The sequence below is a fragment of the Lethenteron reissneri genome, chromosome 32 (genome assembly GCF_015708825.2).
Source record: "Lethenteron reissneri isolate LAM-NWPU_2019-01 chromosome 32, ASM1570882v1, whole genome shotgun sequence".
In the NCBI taxonomy this organism is placed as follows: domain Eukaryota; kingdom Metazoa; phylum Chordata; class Hyperoartia; order Petromyzontiformes; family Petromyzontidae; genus Lethenteron; species Lethenteron reissneri.
This window is the reverse complement of record NC_083810.1, coordinates 13,666,409-13,682,119: the sequence shown is the minus strand read 5'-3', so window position 1 is coordinate 13,682,119 and position 15,711 is coordinate 13,666,409. Positions and strand designations below refer to the sequence as shown.

The following is a 15,711-nucleotide window of genomic DNA, read 5'->3' as shown; positions in this document are numbered from 1 at the left end:
GGACAGTGGCAGTATAATTTGTGGTCTCTTGGAACTTCCATCGGCTAGAGAACGTGTGTGCACGGTTGAAAACATATCCGTAGGGAGAGAGAAAAAAAACTACCCGGGCTAAACGATGAACCGGCAGACACACACCACACAGACGTGAATCAGCAGCAACACATGGAATGAAAAAGTGTGAAATAAATAAAGAACTGGAAGAAAAGTTGCTGTTGCCTTGACGAATTCAATACAAATCTCCCCACACCCATGCCGAAGACTGCAGCGAGACGCCAATCATGCCATTAACATTCCTTTCGCAATGATGCCTCTTCATTCGAAACACGACTCCCAATGAATGCCATTTAACGCGCAGTAATGAGATTACAATGAACCCAGCTGGTGTGTGGCGGGAGGGCCTCACCTGATTCAAAACTGGCCAAAAAGGGAGGTACAAAACCAGGACCGAACACTCAATGTTAAATCTTCACGAGAGTGTCATCATCAAGATGCCTTAGGCATGCCGGACTGCCGGGAGCTGACGTTGTTAGCGAGCACATATTCCACCAAGGTTTTCAGAGCACAGGGAGGCCAGTGGCAGCATTACACCACGTACAACTTGACGAGCTATCATTGTCTCCCACAAGTGCTGGTATTGACTATGGCGTAAAAGGTACACATTTTAAGGCTAAGTTAAATTAAGAGACGCACAGGCCAGGTTCAGATACCAAAAGCTATAATAGAAAATAGACATACCAATTCAAGAAAAACACAAAGTTATTTTTAGGGTCGTTTAGTCTATACTTTGCAAAGCTGACCTGAAGCAAGGTTGAAGGTGGGTGAAGGGTGGTAACCACATTTTACGCAATCATAAATCATCTTCCACGTATCTTACAGCCAACAGACACACAATCGTACGTAAAAAAACGCACCACCCTACTGCAGTTTACATTGCTGCCAAACTCAAGTTCCACGTTCAACATACGTGCGCATCCTAGACGCCGCCAAGCCCATTGCGGGCGGACGCATTACACTGCATGTGAACCCAATGTGAGGGTGTAAAGCGATACCTCTCGGTTCAAGATAAACCGACCGCGCTAAATTCGAGTCTCCCCCACCGCCTCCCACGCCGGCACCTGAAAGGCAATTCCACAATGCCGATCATATCTGTGAGAGCCCACCGAAACGCAAACGCTGCACGGAACGACAAACGCATTTCTCCCTAAAAATAGAAAAACGCAAGAATGCTACATGGCCTGCCAGGGGATCCGCACTTGCACCAGACCCAACCGAAAGGGGCCACGTGGACGGGCATTTTACAAAAAATGTGTCCGTTAAGCACTTTCGACAATTGGCAGTGCCAATGCGGGTGGCACAAACTTTACAGGGGGTCCTATACGCACACTCCAACAACACAGAGGGTTATAAAGCGTTCGGCGTGTGATCCATCAAACACGAGAGGCAGTAAAAAAGAAACATTTAACGAGTAAATGTATTATCGGGTTGGATGGACGATATTGAACTTTTGTCGGAGCTTTATCGCCTCTTGGTTCTGCGGCAACGATGCTCTCAATGAATGCCACTGCGGGGCGTTTAGCCTGCAGCCTTCATCGCGCGTTCCTCATCCAAGAACTACACTGCGGAGGGGCCTGCGAAGCACAGCACTGGCACACGCAGCATATGCATGTTGTTGGTGTCCGTATATAGACTGGAGTGTTAACTTACATGCACAACATATATGCTAAAACCAAACTTTTTATTTTACCAGGTAAGGCCCACTGAGCTGTAATAGTTATTTTTCGGAAGCGACCTGGCCATCACAAATGATAGCTCAACGAAGTGTCTCATCATCACGTGGATATTTAAAGCAGCCAAATACTACAAACGCATATTTCTAAATGTGAGGCAAAAACACAGAGGAACCACAGAAAAATCCACGTGACTACGGGGAGAACATGCAAACTCCAAACATACAGCAGGCCTCGGGGTCGGGATCAAACTCACAACCTCCTGCATACCAGGCGAGGTCGTTAACATCTCGGCACTTACGTAGAACGCCCACCGCAGAGCGAAGAAGATGTTTCACACACGTATGTGTGCGCAGGATTTGTAAAAGGTCTGTACAGTCCTTCGGTTCCTAACAGATGGCAAAACTACCACACTCTGCGCCAAGATTATTTTCTGCATAATGCTTCTCATTGTAGCACACACGCGCAAAAGCGTGCATAGGGAGCAACCAGACATTAACGAAAACAATAACAGAAAGAAAATGTAAGCCCACTGCCAATCCAACACTTCAACCTCCGCGCTGTGTTAACGTCAACTCACACTGGCTCCTGTTAAGTCCACTTTGAATGAAAGGCAGATATGCCTAAGACTCAAGGCCAAGGTACGATTGACGACGGAGATATAACCACCATCAACCACAACTCATTATATATACACTGGCAGTCACATATAATACTCACAATAGAATATACTAATTATATACAAGTACTTGCATGTTTAATATAAATGGACATGCATGATTAGAATATCACAAGTAATCACACGAAATAAAACATATGCACGTTTAAAAATCACTACACTGCCAGTCACATGCAATACTCATAATAGAATATACTAATCATATACAAGTACTTGCATGTTCAATCCAAATGGGATATGCACAATCAGATTATAAGCACAAGCAATCACAGAATGAAATACGCACCGAAAAAAAAATCGCTAGAATAATTCACACCCGTTGTCGATCTAGTGTCGGATGCAGACCTCAGCAAGTCGTGTGGGTCATGGGGGTAGTTTTGACCATACTTCCCCATGCCACCAGTGTGCGCGTTGGTGACGACGAAGAGCCAGGCCCAGCTCATAAATCACTCGCCACTGACGGTAGTCGTGTCATGCCTAGCAGGTACCAAACTCACAACATTGAATCTGTTAAGGTGGCGTGGGAGGCAAAAAAAAAAACAACGGCAAACCTATTCTTTCAAAACAGCCCATATTATAATACAATATGCTTTAAAGATAAACACGTGGAAACTAATCAGCCAGCCGTGTTTTCAAGTTGTGTTTTAAAGGCCAAAACACTAACCTCCTCCCCCCACCCCCCCCCCCCAGATATAACATTCAAGTGGCCAGGGTATTTAAAGATAAAAATATCGACCCTTTATTTTCCCAATTGCACCCCTTCACCAACCCGCACTGACCAATGTGGTGAAGTATGGTCAAACGACCTCCGTGACTGACACAGCATAGGGGATGCCTTCATCCAGCACTGGATTGACAAAGGCATGAACATTGCTCTCTAGACTGTGAACAATTAACTTAAAAAAAACGTTGGTATGTTGGCAAGATTACACCTTTCCCATACAATCTAATCAAGCACATCATGTATAGCAAGATGTCAATAAGTTACAGAATGGTCAATATTATTCAAGTCCAATTGGACTTCCAGAAATTATCATATAATTCACTATCTTGCAATAATAATAATGTATCCATGTTGTTAATGATCAAATGGTATCACACACAAACACTAGATGATAAAAATAACAAAGGTGCATTTATTTTGCGACTATGCAATTTCATTGTAAGTGTAACATCGCATTTGCTTTTAAATACACGAGCATGCCAATAGCATTCCAATGATGTCATTAACACATCGGCAGGGGGCAATACATCGGACGTAAGAATTAATACTTGTACTAGGTAGTGGACTGTCGTTAGCATGTTTTAATCACATAAACATTCATACAAACAACATTTGCAGCTAAATGTAACCATATTTTATTTATTTATAATACATTATTCACTTGTATCAGACCACCTACGTCCAAGAAAAGTCAGTGAATTACCAGGTGAATTGTACAACTGTGCAGTATTTATTGCTAACTTGAGTAAATTAACACAGCACCAAGCTCAGTGTTTAATATACAACTCTCAAATGTTCATAACCCTATCTTAGTCATGTATTTAGTCATTACACTGAATCACAACTGATTATATAAATATACTGTAATTAGTATTTATTTTAATAATACGGTATTAACTTCTATTACGTCAATAAATCACAGCTCAAAATAATATACCAGTCAATAGACATTACAACACCGTTTTTTAATACAGTACAATAACCAGAACATGTACTTTTCATCGCCACATTTTCACAATGTGTTAATAATGTCAACGCCAACCCAACGATGCCAATCAACCAGACAATCAATGCTACTGAAACTGTCATGCAGTTACATTAAACGCTTTAATTAACACGATCATTACCATCGCTAACTTCAATAATCTTGTAGTAGTTTATCACAAACACATTTACACGGCACGCAAAGCAAACTTCAAGTTAAAAGTAACAATGGTGTATGGTTTTAACTTCAACAATGCTGCATCAAGTGAAGTCAAGTTCATGTCAATGGTGTAAATAAATCATTTGCAGGTACAAAGTTAACCCCGCAATATTAACACAGACGTACATCAACAACAGTCGCCGTGAAAGTATATAATAGGCGACGTTTCGGGCAAGAAGCCCTTCTTCATAGTGCACACATTGCTAGAGAGGGCAAAGGATTAAAGTGGCTTCTCTATTAGTACTCTGAAGAAGGGACATTGTCCGAAACGTTCCCCTACCACTGCCATCGCAGACTCGCCAAACAATGCGTTTAATATTAACACAACGGAAGCGCTGTTGCTATTTTATTACATTGCATTAAGTGATCATGTACCACATTCACACTAAACAAATTCGACGATAAACTTAATTACTAAATATTTAATGGTGACGCTGTTTTAAACTCCTTTATAAAACAATGGCATTGTCACGACAGACATGTTACGGCCAGTTAATTGGCACTTTCAGAAATACTTCCATATTAATCGCTTTTAACAAACACTTATTAATTACCCTACATGAACGTAAAACAGAAAACGTGACGCTAAAAGTAGCAATACCATATTAAGGTTCCTCTCGTCGAGAAGAAAAATCAAGGCAATTGTGTCAAATGATGATACATCGTTTTAATTTCCGTATAACAGTATTTACGAACATTTTACAAGCACCACAATAATCCCCCCCCCCCCTCTCTCACGTACTGTCATGCATTACTCACGTCACACCAACACTAAACAAACTTTAAGTTAGCAAATCAACGATACAGTCCTGTACATCGCTATTAAGTGCGTTTCTATCGGGTTGGTCGTGCCAAAACTACGCAAACGATGTCAATGAATAGTAAATGAGAAAGTCACTGGTGTTTCGTGTAACTTTTGGAGTAATTCTACTACAGAAATGATTTCTATTTTATAATCATGCTTTCATTCATCACAACTCATTGATAACATACGTTATGGTTGTGCCAGCTTCTCTCACGCCAATACCAAGTCAGAGATACGGGTGTTACAATACAGATCTGTATTGTGAAATATCAGGATTTAATTTATTACAACACATGGAGACAGCTCGAAACTTTAAACTAAAAGTAGCATTGCCATTAATGAAATGTTCATCAGCTGCGACTAAAGTCCGTCACGTCATGTCACGTCAACATTAACGCACGATCACTATCGTTAATCGTCACTTATTGTGTAGTTATAAAAAACAACATTAATAACAACGTTATCTTAACTGTTAAATTAACAATGGCACATCTAAATGGCAATGCTGCGTGAAATTCCGTAGAGTAAAACACGTCAAGTCAATTACGTTCATAAATAATATCAGGGGCATTGCCCGAAACGTCGCCACAAAAGTTACATTTAGTTTTTTAAATTAACGCGTGTGATTGTGTTGATAGCTGTGCAGCATCATCACCACCCACCAGGTAAACCCACGGGCAATGAGTACAACCGCACGCTAGAGATTTTATCAACTCTCTTACTAATAGTGCACAATGACAATCAGAACAACGTTTCATTGTCAAGAACGTGTTAACCCGCTACTCATCGACACAGCAGACACGACGACCACCAAAACTCCCAGTTGACAGCAACAAGTTGTGGTTTGGGGGATCACCCTGGTGATGATCATCGCTACCCCGGGTAATCACGGCGGCACATCGACACCGAGCCGATAGGATCATTACTACCAAGTTAATAACTACGAAATCAATAACTACGAAGTCAATAACTGCTAAATCAGTAATCCCGTCTCGACTGACTGGCAAGCCAGCGATGTAAATAACTCGTGGGGTTGAAGAATATCGATTGGACAACTCATAACCCGCACAAGCATCGCCGGTCTTTCAAACAAAACATCGCGATCATCATAAACTCATTGATGACAACAACTTGTCAAACTATCACAACCATCGCGACATATCATCATCATCATCGTCGTTGTGCATCAATGACGAGAGGATCACCGCCAACTCCGTAGCCCACGATACCACGACACGTGACGCTCAGGGGGCTACGAACACCGCTTGTCAACTTGTGCCCAGAGTTCATCGTTACCATAGCAGCAGTACCATAGCAGCAGTACCATAGCAGCAGTACCATAGCAGCAGTACTATAGCAGCAGTACTATAGCAGCAGTACTATAGCAGCAGTACTATAGCAGCAGTACTATAGCAGCAGTACCATAGCAGCAGTACTATAGCAGCAGTACCATAGCAGCAGTACTATAGCAGCAGTACTATAGCAGCAGTACCATAGCAGCAGTACTATAGCAGCAGTACCATAGCAGCAGTACTATAGCAGCAGTACCTATAGCAGCAGTACTATAGCAGCAGTACTATAGCAGCAGTACTATAGCAGCAGTACTATAGCAGCAGTACTATAGCAGCAGTACCATAGCAGCAGTACTATAGCAGCAGTACCATAGCAGCAGTACTATAGCAGCAGTACCATAGCAGCAGTACTATAGCAGCAGTACTATAGCAGCAGTACTATAGCAGCAGTACTATAGTAGCAGTACTATAGCAGCAGTACTATAGTAGCAGTACTATAGCAGCAGTACTATAGCAGCAGTACTATAGCAGCAGTACTATAGGAACAGTACTATAGTAGAAGTTCTAAAGTAGAAGTTCTATAGTAGCAGTACAATAGTAGAAGTACAGTACCATAGGAGCAGTACTATAGTTTAAGTAATATAGGAGCAGTACTATAGCAGCAGTACTATAGCAGCAGTACTATAGCGGCAGTACTATAGCAGCAGTACTATAGTAGAAGTTCTATAGGAGCAGTACTATAGTAGAAGTTCTACAGTAGCAGTACTATAGCAGCAGTACTATAGTAGAAGTTCTATAGGAGCAGTACTATAGTAGAAGTTCTATAGGAACAGTTCTACAGTAGAAGTACTATAGCAGCAGTACTATAGTATCAGTACTATAGCAGCAGTACTATAGTATCAGTACTATAGCTATCTGGTAGTGGGACACGAAGCCGCGCGTCAGGCCGCTGTCCACTGGCAGCTCAACGCCCACAGAGCGCGCCCTGGACAGCTGTGAAGCAGCAAGCGCTTTACAGCTCTTCGGATTCCTCCAGGTTCAACAAATCCCACTCATCCCGGAGTGGAACTCCCCGGCACAACTTCCAACAACAACTTCCAACAACAACTTCCAACCACAACAACTACTTCATCCACCACGGCGTTGTGGCAGAGCGACTTCGCACGGGCAGAGGAGTCGGGCGAACCACCACCACAACAACCACCACAACAACAACCCTCACTCACCTGTCGCGGGGGTCGATCCAGCTCGTCTGCTTGGTGTTGTGGTCAATGTAGAACACTTTGCCGTCAAAGTCCCTCGCTTCCTCCCACCCGCTGGGGAGAGGCAGCCCTCCGTTGCCTCTCTTCGGCATGTTTGTCCGCCTAGAGCAGCGGCAGCGGCGGCAGCAGCAGAGTCGAGCTCCTCCATGATGACACCATCATCATCATCATCACCAGCAGCAGCAGCAGCAGGAGAAGAAGAGGAGTCGGCATGGTCGTCACCGCCGGTCTGGGCATCAGCGCAGCATCGCCGCCGCTGCCGCCAGCGCCGCAATGCCTCCCTCCATCTTGCCCGGACGGCGACCTCATTAACATAAAGCGACGGGGGCGTGGCCTCGCTAACGGGGTAGGTGCTCATTAGCATAAATTACGCGCGTAAATTATGCTAATGAGCGCGCGCGATCGTTTTGGCCAATCGTGTCGCCGATGCTGCCCACGCCCCCCCCCCTATCGCCACGCCTCACTTATGCTAATGAGCACCGCCGAGCGTTATGTTAATTAGGTCGGTGAACGCGTTATGTGAATCAGGGTCCCCGGCGCCGGCCGTAACGGGTGACGCCGTTTCACTTGTCAAGGTGGTGTGGTGGTGGGGGGGTTGTGTGGTAGGGGGTGGTGTGGTGGGGGGTTGTGTGGTAGGGGTGGTGTGGTGTGGTGGTGGGGGGGTTGTGTGGTAGGGGGTGGTGTGGTGGGGGGTTGTGTGGTAGGGGTGGTGTGGTGTGGTGGTGGGGGGGTTGTGGTGGGGGGTTGTGTGGTGGGGGGTTGAGTGGTGTGGTGGGGGTGGTGTGGTGGGGGGTTGAGTGGTGTGGTGGGGGTGGTGTATTGGGGGGTTGTGTGGTGTGGGGTTGTGTGGTGTGGTGGGGGTGGTGTGGTGGGGGGTTGAGTGGTGTGGTGGGGGTGGTGTGGTGGGGAGTTGTGTGGTGTGGTGGGGGGTGGTGTGGTGGGGGGTTGTGTGGTGTGGTGGGGGTGGTGTGGTGGGGGGTTGTGTGGTGTGGTGGGGGTGGTGTGGTGGGGGTGGTGTGGTGGGGGGTTGAGTGGTGTGGTGGGGGTGGTGTGGTGGGGGTGGTGTGGTGGGGGGTTGAGTGGTGTGGTGGGGGTGGTGTATTGGGGGGTTGTGTGGTGGGGGGTTGTGTGGTGTGGTGGGGGTGGTGTGGTGGGGGGTGGTGTGGTGGGGGGTTGAGTGGTGTGGTGGGGGGTTGAGTGGTGTGGTGGGGGGTTGTGTGGTGTGGTGGGGGGTTGTGTGGTGGGGGGTTGTGTGGTGGGGCTGGTGTGGTGGGGGGTGGTGTGGTGAGGGGTTGTGTGGTGGGGGGTGGTGTGGTGGGGGGTGTGTGGGGGGGTGGTGTGGTGGGGGTGGTGTGGTGTGTGGGGGGGTGGTGTGGTGGGGGGTGGTGTGGTGAGGGGTTGTGTGGTGGGGGTGGTGTGGTGGGGGGTTGTGTGGTGTGGTGGGGGGGTTGTGTGGTGTGGTGGGGGGGTTGGGGGTTGTGGTGGTGTGGTGGGGGGGGGTGGTGTGGTGTGGTGGAGGGTGGTGTGGTGGGGGGTGGTGTGGTGTGGTGGGGGGTGGTGTGGTGTGGTGGGGGGGGTTGTGGTGGTGTGGTGGGGGGGGTGGTGTGGGTGGTGGAGGGTGGTGTGGTGTGGTGGGGGGTTGTGAAGGGGGGGGGGGTGGAGTGGTGTGGTGGTGGGGGTTGTGTGGTGTGGTGGGGGGTTGTGTGGTGTAGTGGGGGGGTTGGGGGGGCGAGCGGTTCATTGACAAAGCCCATTGTTGCCACTTGAGCCTCCTGCGTTCCTGGGGCATTACGTAAGCCGCAGCGCCACAAAGGGGCGCGCATTCTGTGCGTCCCTGGCCATCATTCTCCAGCGAGCCCCTCTCTCTCTGCCTCTCCCAGCTCACAAGCGAGAGAGCCACGGGCATACATCATCAGAATCTTGCTGTAGACTTGCAAGAGGAATCCGATGAGCTATGAAGCTCTTTTCGTTGTTGTGGTTGTTGTTGTTGTTGTTTTCCCTCTCTGATGCCCGACAATAAAAAAAAACCCAAACGAAAACTGCCGAGGTTTTGTTGTCACGGAATTTCTCTCGTCGTGTTGTCAACAGCTTATTATCATTCATTCACCGTGCACGGACATTAGAGAGCCAGATTAAGACACTTAAAACAAAACTTACAGTTAACAAAAGGCCAACACATGAATGTCACTAACTGCCTGGTGAGAAAAAAAGTATATATAGTACATACTCTACATATATGGTATGTACTATATCTATTCTACATATATAGTATGTACTATATAAAACATGTACTATATATACTATACATGTATAGCGCACACTCTATATTCAGTTTCATTTATTTGGTATAGCCCTGTGAGCCATTCGGCTCTTGAATATATACATACATAGTACGTACAATATATACTAGGCGAGGTTTGTTCGTAAGCACACAGATCGATGGTGAATAATACAATAGTTGTAAACTGCACGCTTCACCATGGGGCCTCGATAATAATGATATCAGAGTGAGAATGTTTCCAGACTGAACGTGCCACTAAACCAACTTATTCCCACTGCAATGCCGCACGAATCAAGCCGTGCCACACTCTAGCCGACTCTTCACTTTATTGACAAGTTGAGGATGATCGAGACTGAACCGCCTCTAAGTTGAGGATGATTGATCATTAAAAGAAGAGCCCCTTGCCAATGCCGTGGGACGAAGGCCCTCTCTCGCCTCTGCCAATGTCAGTCGCGCACGTTGTTTGGCCCTGCAGCTCATCACGTTAGCAGATTTGAAGGCTTCAGGGTGTCACCAAACACGAGCAGCCAGTGTGGGGCTACAACATTGAGGTTACAAAGACAAAGATTCCCACTTTATAGCCTCTACAGATTGTTGGGGCAAGTGCTGTTAGCGAGCACCTACGAAGGCCGGCACTGTGGCACACGAGGGGGTGGGTGGCCAGCACCACGCTCGGCCGCCTTTGTCTCCCCAGTGGTGATAATGTTACACACCGCACCAGGTTCTCATTTGAGGCTGAGTCGACTTAGGAGAGGCCCAGGACCGGTTTCAGATACTCGTCACCTGGTGTTGGTGGCCGTGAGCGGGAATCGAACCCGGATCGCCAGGTCCGTAGCGCACAACAACAACATTCAACAACAACAACACTTCAGCCACAACAACAACACTCAACAACAACAACACAGCAACAACAACACTCAACAACAACACAGCCACAACAACACTCAGCCACAACAACACTCAGCCACAACAACACTCAACAACAAACACACTCAGCCACAACAAAGCCACAACAACACTCAGCCATAACAACAACACAGCCACAACAACACTCAGCCATAACAACAACACAGCCACAACAACACTCAACAACAACAACACAGCAACAACACTCAACAACAACACTGAGCCACAACACAGCCACAACAACACAGACACAACAACACTCAGCCACAACACCACATCCACAACAACACTCAACAACAACACGCAGCCACAACAACACTCAACAAAACTCAGCCACAACAACACAGCCACAACAACACAGCCACAACAACACTCAGCCAAAACAACACAGCCACAACAACACAGCCACAACACTCAACAACAACACAGCCACAACACACAGCCACAACACTCAACAACAACACAGCCACAACACACAGCCACAACACAAATCAGTGGCGATCACCGCACTGCGCTACGGTGACGCAATCCTTGGGGCAGCCCCCCCCCCCCGGGGCAGCCCCCCCCCCCTCTCCTCTCTCTCTTCAAACTCCTCGAGGTGGCGCGGCTCTTCCAAGTTGGTGCCAGTCGGTGACTTTGTCCTCCTGCTTCTTCTGCTTCTCCCCCCAAACATCTGATTCAATTGCGCCCCCTCGTGGTCAAAGCGCGCTAAGTGCCCAGCGTTGTTTCGTTCAAAGGCAATCGATTCATTCATTCAGCTGTCATTCTCCTACAGGATACTGGCGAAATGATTCCCGGCCATCTGCGTAAAAAAATATTAAATACAAATCTAAACGACAATTTTTTTTTTATTGCTTGTATCGGGCGCAGCGGTAGCGAGATGTTAACTACCTCGCATGGTGTGCAGGACGTCGTGGGTTCGATCCAGACCTTGACGCCTGCTGCATAATTAGATTTCGATTTAAAGCTTTCGTGACTGCAGGGATTCATCTTCTTGGTTCTTTCGGTAAAGTCACGTAGAAGGGAAGTAATAAAATAATAAAAATAAAACATAATAAAATAATATAATAAAATAAAATACCGAAAGAACCAAGAAGATGCATAATTAGAGCTTGAGAATTCTCCGCACAGATTTTTCTCCGGGTCCTCCGATTTTCCCTCCACATGGATTTTCGCATTGATCGGCCAAATGTGTGTGTTCGCCTGCTGTGCGTAGCGGCAAAAGACGAGATGAGCTCACGCGGTACAGCAGGACGTGGTGCTGAGTGGACTTCAATCTAGATTAGAAGTTTTCGTGACTGCAGGGACCCATACTCTTTGGTTCTTTCGGTAAAGTCACGTAGGTATAAAACAAAATACATTTAATGACGATGTTTCGGACGCAACACAAGCGTCCGTCATCAGGTGGGACAACCACAGCACGAAACAACTGCTGAGGCGGGCAAAAGAGTGGACTTGCCGATGACCGGTACCAGCGGTGTCAAGATCGGCCTCTGTGGACGAGGCTCGTGAAGGACGCCGCTGGGCAGCTGGAGGCAGTCGCCCACCAACAACAACGGAGGGCAGAGGAGCGACGCTCACAACAACGAGCGGAACACGCCGTGTGGCTAAAGCACAGCAAGTTGGCACCGTGGAGACCACAGTCGGTGCATCCGCCAGTCAGTCATCTCAGCCAACCCACAGCACCCGGGTGTGTGTTTAATGACCTCTTGCCAGCGGGCATTCGACACTTCACGTGGCCTTGACGTGCAAATCGCACAAGCGGCGCCGTGGTGACGTCGCTGCCACTTTGTGATGAACGCTGCTGCTGTTATTGTCTCGTCTCCCACCGTTCAGAGCTCTTCTCTGCACACTTCGATTTGCTCCCGAATCCCAAAATGCTCTAAATTCAACCAAACAAGACAATAGTTGTTGTCGACCCTTGAAACTAGGTAATTTCAGAAGTGTACGGCATTGCACAAGACCACGTCTCAATTTACGAACTGTGGTTCAATTCCTGGGTTCGAACACTGGGTGGCAGGGTTAGGTTATCCCTTCAAACTAAGACGGCCTTTTTCAAAGAGAAGGGGGGGAAATAAGAGATGGACAAAGTGACGTTAGTAGCGAAAATGTCCGGGTACTTGATGCTCACAGACACACCGTGGATTGTGAGAGATTCCTCTACAAACTCAACAGACTCAACAGCCATCACAGGGTGGTGCAATACGAGTTGGACTTCAACCGCAGCCAAAGAGAGTGCATACCCCTTACACGCAAACAACAACATAGTTACTATCAACATAATCTTAAACCGGGAGGCAGCTGATTTAAGAATAACTGTCAGCAACAGCATGCAGTGCTTAAAGGAGACAATTTTATGTCGATTTTTAAAGGCTTGTCACCAGCTTTAATGCAATAGCCTAGCACGGTAACGGATAGCGCATTGAAAGCGGATGTAATGGGAACGTCTTAGTTGGAACGCCTTCACGTATTTTTATTGTGGAATAATATTACACACTTATGGGCAGGTAATTTGACCGTGAGGTGGGGACGACGTGACCTTGCTCCCCATAAGTGAGGCGTGATGATGAAAATCATATTTAATGTTCGCGAACATGGAGAGAAAAACATGCTCGTCTTCGAAGAGAACTCGCATGGAATCTGCTCCGGATGAACCGTAGGAACGCAACCCTGAAACCGAGTCATTTACTGGGAATTGGGATGCCGCTGTGACATCATTGTCAAATGGTTTGCGGGCTGGAGTTGAAATCCAAAGTTCGTCTGTTCCATTTCCGTTTCCTTGCGCGGTGTTGCTGATGAGCGTGCTGAGCTTTTGTTGACTGCAGAATGCGCTCAAGTTCCCGTCACCCAACGCTCCCTGCCAAAGGTTGTGGCGAGGTTGTCATCCAGCAGTGGGTCGACAATGAGCTGTAGCTAATCATAACTATTACGACCGTACATTTAGAGTGCTAGCGAGTGACTCATATCCATGTCACGGTTTAAAAGGCAGAGCTACAGGTCACAGGAGTGTAATTGTGATTAGATCATTATGTTGTATTGTTGGGATTGCAGCATGGATTAGAAGGTCTCTGCACCCTTCTGTTATCGCTTATTGACACGGCCTGTAACTTGAACAAGAACAAAACACGTTGCTATGCACAGTCTGCTAGTGGATACCAAACAAACAATTTAGCTGTCAGTGGCATAGCAGCACCACAAACAAACCCCAGCCCACTTTGAGCAGTTTACGCACACGCGCCAATTGTGATTCGTACATTTCTGTGGAAACATTTAATTGCACAAAAATTGCTTTGCTGTAATGTAATATCTCTCCTGCTTTCGGAGAGTTTCCGGACTCTGCTGTTATGCCTCACACGTATTCTTCTTACTCTTTGGGTCTTTCGTTAAAGTCACGTAAAATAATATTATTTTCTAATTCTATTATTTTCTATCTACGTGACTTTACCGAAAGACCCAAAGAGTATGCATTCCTGCAATCACGAAAGCTTTAAATCACGTACAGTAAAACCTTGGATTGCGAGTAATTTGGTCTGCGAGTGTTTTGCAAGACGAGCAACATTTTAAAATAAATATTAATTTGATAAACGAGCGAGGTCTTGCAATACGAGTAGTACGTGTATACACTTTGTTTGCCGAGCGTCACGTGATCACAACTGATATACGAGTGCTTTGATATACGAGTGCTTTCGATTACAAACACGTTTCCGGAACGAATTATGCTCGCAATCCAAGGTTTTACTGTATACTTCTTAACGGAATGCACGTGTGTGTCTTCTCACGCAGGGACATAGTACAGAAGCAAAGTCTGTTCTCCTATAACGCGTGTTTTCATAACGCGAATTGAATACAACGCGATTCAATATTCGCGGACGCATTTTTTTACAACGCGGATGCGAATTGGATATAGCGCGAGTAGGAACAAGCGCTTGTTCGGCTGCCTTGGCGTGGCATCATCACGCAAGGTGACGTCATCACGCAAGGTGGCTTCATCACGCAAGGTGGCGTCATCACAGACTCGAATGATCCTGTGATGTAACGATCCACCCAGCACCTGTATTTGAGCAAATTTTGTCGCTGCATCTTCACGGTGGATGTGCTCCCAGGCTCGTTACCTTTGACGTGTTTATGGCATAATATCACCAAGGTACTCCATCTTTGTGACTGCAAAGACAAAGCTCCCCATATAGCCTAAATTGACATTTGGGGCATGTGCTGTTAGCGAGCACCTATGAAGGCCGACACGGCACAGTGGCGACGTTTACACACCGCACTTGATACTAATTTGTGGCCGAGTCAACATAGGGGAAGCCCAGGATCGGTCCCTCCCATTTGCAAAACTCCCATTATTGGAATTAGCCGAACATTCAAACTCAGCGAGGGTTTTCTCATGAAATAAATGCCATCTTTGTGATTGTTAACCTGGCAATTAAAACTCACCGGTGGTAGTAGTTTGATTAAAATAGAGATTGTGTTAAATTTGTTATATTTAAATCTCGAAGAAGACGGACTTTGCCCCGCTATTCATAGCAAATTCGGATACTTGTACGTGCTGAAATGGCGAGATGTTATCGCCATCGCCTAGTATGCAGGAAGTCATGGGTTCGGTCCTGACCCTGATACCTGCATATTTGAAGGTTGCACGTTTTCCCCGTCGTCGCGTAGATTTGCTTTTGGGGTTTCCCCTCCACATTTAGAAAGATGCGTTTCGAGTATTTGGCTGCTAAACATTTCTGCACAATGAGCAACTTCGTTGAGCTATCATTTGTGGTCAGGTCGCGTCTGAAAGAGAGCTACATACTCTCCGGTTTTTTCGGTAAAGTCACGTAGGTAC

At 46.6% G+C, this 15,711-nt stretch overlaps 1 protein-coding gene across 2 annotated transcripts in view; it reads right to left on the bottom strand.

Annotated features, from left to right (window-relative positions):
• The window catches only part of LOC133350076 (protein WWC2-like), a 104,708-nt gene extending 96,717 nt beyond the window's left edge, over positions 1 to 7,991 (bottom strand). For both annotated transcript variants that reach the window (XM_061564070.1, XM_061564071.1), the window contains exon 1: positions 7,658 to 7,991. In XM_061564070.1, coding sequence (XP_061420054.1) covers positions 7,658 to 7,785 — 128 coding nt within the window. In that variant the 5' untranslated portion in view covers positions 7,786 to 7,991. The remainder of the gene's footprint in view (positions 1 to 7,657) is intronic.
• Positions 7,992 to 15,711: the final 7,720 nt, after the last annotated feature.